Genomic DNA, 6963 nt, shown 5'->3' with positions numbered 1-6963 from the left:
GGCGGTATCAGCACCTTCCCCAGGAAGGCGAGAGCAGCCTGTCCCAGAGAGGATGTCTCTTTAATCAGCAGCTCACAGGCTTGCTCCACAAATTAGCATGCAAGGGGCTGTAGAAGCATTTAGTATTCAGAAAGCATTGGTCTGGTACAAACTTATTTGCTGCTGCTGCAGCAGCTGCCAGCGGTGACAGCGAGCTGTGCTACCAGGCAGGCTCTGAGTCCTTTTTCCTTCCTGGAGGGCACCCAAGGGGACAAAGTGAGGAATACGGATCTGGCATCTCCCAAACCCCAGTGTACCGCACCCCTCTCATCCCACACCTGCCACCAGGCAGTCAGAGGGATGTGCATCTCTCCAGCCCTTCAGTGCTGCGCTCCTGCGTGGCCTAAATGCACCCTGAGGCCGTGCTGTGCGTGGCTGCAGGGGTTTTCCTAAGGAAAACATCATTTTTTTGTGCATAGACCACACCTGAGTCAGGCAAAGGCACCCTAGGGACCGCACACTCCCAGGAAAGGAGCTGGGCTCAGGTTGCAAGAAAGGGCTGAGGACTGTAACACCCACAAGAAACTCAGTCCTGCTCTATTTCTTGATATAAAACTGATTTTTATCTCTTAGCTGTCTACCCACAGAAGGTGCTGCTCCCCCACAACACCCCCACACCTTGGAGAAGGTCAAACATCCAGGCACTTGTTGCAAAAGTATTTATTTGGGTGCTGACCATAGGAACTATTTTTGTAAGCCAGAGGGCAGAAATAACAGTTCTGCAGTCCCAAGGCAGAGGAAGCTCTGAATAATAAAGAAGGCACAGACGATGAAACCCAAACAGAGCTTTTAACTGATCGTCTGCAAAAACAGAAGCCCCCAGCAGGCCAGGTCACTCAGAGAACCCCAGGACTTTGCTGTCCCCATGGTTGAGCTGGGCTGTAGTTTGAGCTGAGGCAGAAAATCAGAGGCAAGAGTGCCACTAAACAAAGCAGAATTATCACAAGGCAGTCCCAGGACCGCAGTACAACCTCCCCATGTGTTCCAGGAATTTTCCTCTCAGAAAACCCTGGACTATGGCACAGGCAGAGGCTGAAGTCATCTCGTCACATTATTTTTAGACCCTGGCTCAGGGGAGGATCTGTTGATATAAACAAGTGTGAGTGGCAAGCACCAGCCCTTGAAAGGGAAAGAGCAACGACTGAATGAAGGGGAGAGAGGGAGGATTTTTATTTCCCTTCACGTCACCAAGAATTCAGGCCTGGCCTCTCCTCTGCAGGAGGAAGGAAACATGCTCTTGAAAGACATTCTTCAGGAGACAGATCCAGCCTGTCAGGAAAGGCCCTGGTAACGGGGATGGTTTATCAAAGCGTCCCTTCTCCCCCCCACCCCCCTTTCCTATACTCTCCAACACTGATTTTGGGTCAGAATTGTCCGTATTAAATACCCTTAGATCCCAGTATTCTGAAAGGAGCAGCAACATTAGGGCAGTCTGAGCCAGCCAGCCTGGCTCCCGTGCTCCCCATGAACGGGAACGTGTCAGTCCAAAGGATGTTATTTCTCCTCCTTAGCTTGCAGTCTGTTCTTCCGCTCCATTCTCTTCTGCAGTTTCCTCTTCATCTGCAGCTGCTTTTGCTCCTGCAGTGTCTGCTGGACCTTGTCACGGAATTTCTTGTTTTTCTTCTTGATCTTGTCCAGCTCCGCTTTCCTTTTTGCCTCCAGATCTGGATCCTGCAACGGCAAATACGAGCACACTAACGATGTGCTGAGGGACAGCGCCAGCCCCTTGCCTTTCCCAGATGCCCACTCTGCTTTCTAACCCCTGATGGAGCAGGCTGCAGGAATCAGACACCACCCCAGAGCACTTTTTTAAGAGCACCCTTTAAGATAAACTCCACTCTGAGGCAGGGGCGAGGCTGACACAGCACAGCAGCGCGGGAGGAACTGTCATTTCTCTTCCACGTCAGTGGCATTATACCAGCTGCTGATTAAAGTAGTTCGTACAGCAGCAACTCTCACCTTCCCTTCAAGGATCATTTGTTTCCGCTTATTTATTTCTTTCTTCTCATCAAAATCCATGCACTCCAGTTCCTGTCAAAGCAGAAATACAGCAGGGCAATCAGTCACTGAGCACCAAGTCTGACACAGAGGAAAGCAGCCCTGCTCCAAAAAAATCAGCAGAGCCTCAGCATTCACACGTTTGGCAGCTCGTAGTCTTTCCTCCACACAGTGCCAGCCTCCAGCCCCAATGCTCAGCAGCACAAAAATGCTGCAGAAATGTGCAATAACAGAGCAAACTTGGGGAAAATATCTAAAACCAGCCCTCCACCACCATGACATGTATTGAAGTGCTTCCACTAGGAACAAGGAACAGAAATTCTTAATTATGTGCTCAAGAGAAAAGCTGCATATCCAGAGGCTAACGTTAGAGCACAACAAATCTGGCTATGCCCCAGATTTTCTGTCCTCTGAACAAAGGGAGTCACATTTGCACACTCACTATTTCACACTCCCTCCTGGTGACGTTCACGTGGGTGAGGATGTCGAGCACAAACCGCTCCTCCACAGAGAACTCCTGCAGCTTCATTTCTAAAGCAGGGCGAGATGTTTACATATCGTGGTTGGTTACAAAATCCAGAGGCAGATTCTCAACATGTTAAAAAAAAAAAAAAAAAAAAAAAAAAAAACCACAAAAACACAAACACACAAAACCACAATTACAGAGTTCCACTGACCAAGAGTGGAATTGTTGTCATGTGTTATCAACACCCTCACTTCTGCAGGCCTACAACAAAAGATTGCACCCTCCCCTCTGCCTGGAATTCCCCACAGTAGATGTTGCATTTATTGGGTCTGTTTCCTACAAAAAGATGAAGTCTGAACCTACGCAAAGCACCTTACTCTTTTCACCCCGCTCAGCATACACAGTAGTGGGGATGTAAGGAAGAAGCTGGCTGCTTTAACAAAAAGGCTAGAGAGTAAATTTCCACCTTTTCTACTCCACTAGAAATAACAGGAAGACAAACTCGTCCAGGCCTGGACAAGCACGCTCGTGCCTGGCAGCTCAACAGCAGAATCAAAGCTGATGGAGGTTCAAGTGCTCCAACTCTTTTCCAAGCCATGGCCACAGGAAAGGGAAACCATTTTTATACTGCTGTTCTGAACCATGCATCCTGCGCTGATAAAATCAGGGCTGCAAGTACCACAGGCACGAAAGACCATATATAACCCTAAATTATAGCAGCATTCATGCTCCCCACTTACTGATTTCCTCCTCGATAGCGTGTACGAGATGGATGTCATACTGTGTCACCATTGTAATGGCCATTCCGTTCCGACCTGCACGATAAAAGCAGTGATATATGAGGCCTGACAAGCAGAGGGAAGGGAAGCCTAACCCGTGCCAAATTCCATCCATCCACGAGCCAACCCAGCACATTATGGTGACAGGATGCTCAAAGAGTCCTTGTTTGCTCTGAGAAAGCAGTCAGGTATTGGTGCAGAGCAGACACAAGTCAAGGGGAGCCATCCTTGCAATCTGAAGGCAGGATGCCGAGCCAGAGATCTGAATAAATCTGGCACTGGCTGAAAAGATCACACTGCAGCAGTTCTGAAGGCTCCTGAGCACTGGGATCCCAGATTTAGCCACCTGCAGCACCACCATGCTGCGAGCAGCACACGGTTTTCCCTGCTCACCTGCACGAGCTGTCCGGCCGACACGGTGAATGTAGATTTTGGGCAGGCCTGGAGTGTTGTGGTTAATGACAACTTGCACTGTGGGAATGTCCAAGCCTCTAGAACACAGGGAGACAGAACAGAAGTTGAGAAACACCCCGTTAACATATAGAAAAATACATCATTCTGATGCTTAGAGAGCAAAGTCAAGGCCTTTGGCACCACGGACTGCAGTTTTCTCTTACCTGGCAGCAAGATCTGTAGCGATAAGAATCTTAAAGATGCTGGACTTGAACTTTGCTAAAGCTGCAAACCGCTGCCGCTGTAAAGGGAGAAGTCTGGGTTAGGGAGGCTGCGACCCACGGGAGCTGACCTGGACAGGCGTTTGGCTCGGGGACGCTCCCAGAAGCATCCTCCTCCCAGCTCTGTCCAGTCACCCACCTGTTTCATCATGGAATGCAGAGCTACGGAAGGAAACTTGAACTTCCTAAGCATCATGTTCAAGATTTGGCATTCCCTTGGGAGAAAAATAAAAAATAAAAATATATCAGGCAAACACAAAGCTGTCAGATGAGGACAAAACCAGGGATCCTCTAGAAACCCTTGCAGCACAATTACCACGATGCAGTCAGTTACTGAAGCACCCTGACAGAGGAGGGGCACAGGACACCCACTCCACACCAGCTCACCCCCAGAGGACGCCTGGATTCCCCCTTACACTCAGGGGAACGCCACCAGAAGCGCTCCTCAAGCCCCAGAAGCCTGAGCCACCTGGAGGTGGCAGGAGGACTGGCAGCACGACCTTCCCCACCCCTTTTCCAGTACCATCAGCAAGAGGAAAAGCAGATGCAGGGCAGGGGAGCAGCTCAACCCTCTAAAGTGCTGCATTTCTGGGCGGCCCTTCAGCCCAGGCTGCTCAAAAGAAAGTTCTACCAAATTTCTGTACAAGCCAAGGAAGCAAAAACCACCATAGGCTGACAGCAACGCAGCGGGAATTTGGGATCTGAACTAAAACCAGGAAAATGTGTCTTATTTGTAAAAGGAAGCGCCAGGAAAAAGACTCCACTCACTTGCAGGTTTTGGTGAAGATGATAACAGACCAGTCCTCATGCTCGTCCTGGAAGGTCTGGATTAAATGGACGAGGTAGGCGTCCTTGACTGCTTCGGGTACGAGCAGGTAACGCTGGTCCAGCTCCTCCACCGTCCGCACCCTGTTGGGAGGGCAAAGCACCAAAAAAGATAGATTAGACAAGAGAAAAGGGAACAGGAGGGACAAAAGAGACAGCAAGGAGATGCAATAACAGAAAATAAACAGGATTTGGTGTCAAATGCTCAGCAGAACAAGTGTAGACGTACTCAGACTCAGCCTCCCAGAAGAAGGGTTTGTTCATGGCCAGGCTCTTCAGCTCGGACAGCGTGGCGGTCAGCGTGGCGCTGAACAGCAGCGTCTGCCTGCGTGCTGGAACAGCCTCCAGGATCACCTCCAGGTCGGCTGTGAAGTCAGCGCAGCCCTGCTCGAACAACCGGTCGGCTTCATCCAGAACCTAGGCTCAGCCAAAAACAAACGAGGTCACCCCTGCACTCATCCCTACGCAGCCAGAAGGTTTTAAAAGAGGAGAAAAGAGGCGAGCAAAGGGGCCCTACCAAGAATTTCAGCTTTTTCAGGCTGAACGTGTTGGAGCTGCGGAGGTGATCGGCCAGCCTGCCGGGCGTGGCGATGACCACATGGGGTTTGCGGGAGAGCTCCAGGGCCTGGGCCACCATGTCTGCAGCAAGAAGCACACAGTCACGACACGTTAACCGAGCACTGACCCTAAAAATTTCTGGTTTACAAGCCTAGAAAACATCTCTCTCACTTCCACCCCCTCAGGTGCTGCTAACGCCACCCCAGCGTGAAGGAACCATGAAGGATGTTTGGCTCTTTCTCTCCCCAACCCCATCAGGGCTGGAGGGCAGAGGAGGGTCACTCACCGAGGCCGCCCACCACCACGCAGTCCTTGAGGCCGAGCGGCTTCCCCAGCACGCGGAATTGCTCGGCGATCTGGTATGCCAGCTCCCTGCGGGGGAGGAGAGAGCTGAGGAGGGAGACACAAGGACACCGGGGCCGGGCGGGGGTCTCCCGGGGTCCCTCCGTACCTGGTGGGTGTCAGGACGAGGCAGAAGATGCCGTAGGGGTCCTCAGAGAGCTGCTGCAGCACGGGCAGCACGAAGGCTGCAGTCTTGCCGCTGCCCGTCTTGGCGCAGCCCAGGCAGTCGCGGCCTGGAGGAGAGAGACTGAGAAAAGTGGGGAGGGGGGGACGGGAGGGGGGGCTGGGGGAAGATGACTGGGGGAAATTGAGGGGACTGAGGGGAATTGAGGTGACCAAGGGGAATTGGAAGGGATTGAGGGGACTGGGGAGGACTGGGGGAGATTGAGGGGACCTGGGTGGGATTATGAGAGATAAAGGTGGATTAAGAGGTATTGGGGTGGATTGAGGGAAGATTGGGGGAAATTGAGGGGAATTGGGGTAGATTAAGAGAAATCAGGGTAACCACTGGGGATCATGAACGACTAAGGGAGCTTGAGGGGACCAGGGGAGTTTGGGGGAGATTGAACGGGACAGAGGAAGACAGAAGAAGATTAGTGAAGATTGGGGTGACCGAGGGGGATTAGGAGGGATTGAGGGGACTGGGGAGGATTGGGGGAGATTGAGGGGACCTGAGGGGATTGCAGGATAGGGGTGGACTGAGAGGTTCTGGGCGGGATTGAGGGAAGATTTGGGGAGAATTGGGGAAGACTGGGGGGGGGGCGGGATTAGGGGAGATTAAGGGAAGACTGGAGGGACTTGGGAAGGTTAGGGGAGGCTGGGGGGACCGAGGAGGGCTTAGAGGGGACAGGGGATGGGGGAGGCTGGGGGGGGCCGGGAAGAACCATGAGGGATTGGGGGGCCCGGGAGGGGATTAAGTGGGACTATGGGGGGATTGGGAAAGATTATGGAGGATTATGGAGAGGGATCAGAGGGTCCCGGCGCGGCCCCGCGCTCACCCTGCAGCACGGGCGGGATGCAGGCTGCCTGCACGGCCGTGGGCCGGCTCAGCCCCACCTGCCGGGCCTGCTCCGCCAGCCACGGCGCCAGCCCCAGCTCCCGGAACGTCGCCATGGCGCTGCCCTGAGCCCGCTTCCGGCTTTCCACACCCGCTTCCGGCTTCCCGCGCCCGCTTCCGGTTCTCTCCGCGCTCTCATTGGCCGCCTCCACCCTCAGCTTCCGGCTACTCCATGACGTCACCTCTCCTCGCGCCCCTATTGGCTGGGATGCTCTATCTCCATGG

At 52.9% G+C, this 6963-nt stretch overlaps 1 protein-coding gene across 1 annotated transcript; it reads right to left on the bottom strand.

Moving 5' to 3' along the window:
• On the bottom strand, window positions 1-6816 carry DDX49 (DEAD-box helicase 49). The gene is made up of 13 exons (XM_084302881.1): window positions 6680-6816; window positions 5791-5914; window positions 5626-5711; window positions 5299-5420; window positions 5011-5198; window positions 4725-4865; window positions 4096-4171; window positions 3900-3976; window positions 3676-3773; window positions 3244-3318; window positions 2480-2568; window positions 1999-2070; window positions 1-1710 (listed from the first exon to the last, which is right to left on the bottom strand). Exons 1-13 carry the CDS (start codon window positions 6792-6794, stop codon window positions 1534-1536), a joined length of 1440 nt encoding a protein of 479 aa, XP_084159007.1. The 5' UTR covers window positions 6795-6816; the 3' UTR covers window positions 1-1533.
• Between the last annotated feature and the right edge of the window lie 147 nt (window positions 6817-6963).

The sequence above is a fragment of the Netta rufina genome (genome assembly GCF_964035555.1).
Source record: "Netta rufina genome assembly, chromosome: 28".
NCBI classification, from domain to species: Eukaryota; Metazoa; Chordata; class Aves; order Anseriformes; family Anatidae; genus Netta; species Netta rufina.
The sequence above is the reverse complement of the archived record's forward strand: the minus strand, read 5'-3'. Positions and strand labels throughout refer to the sequence as shown.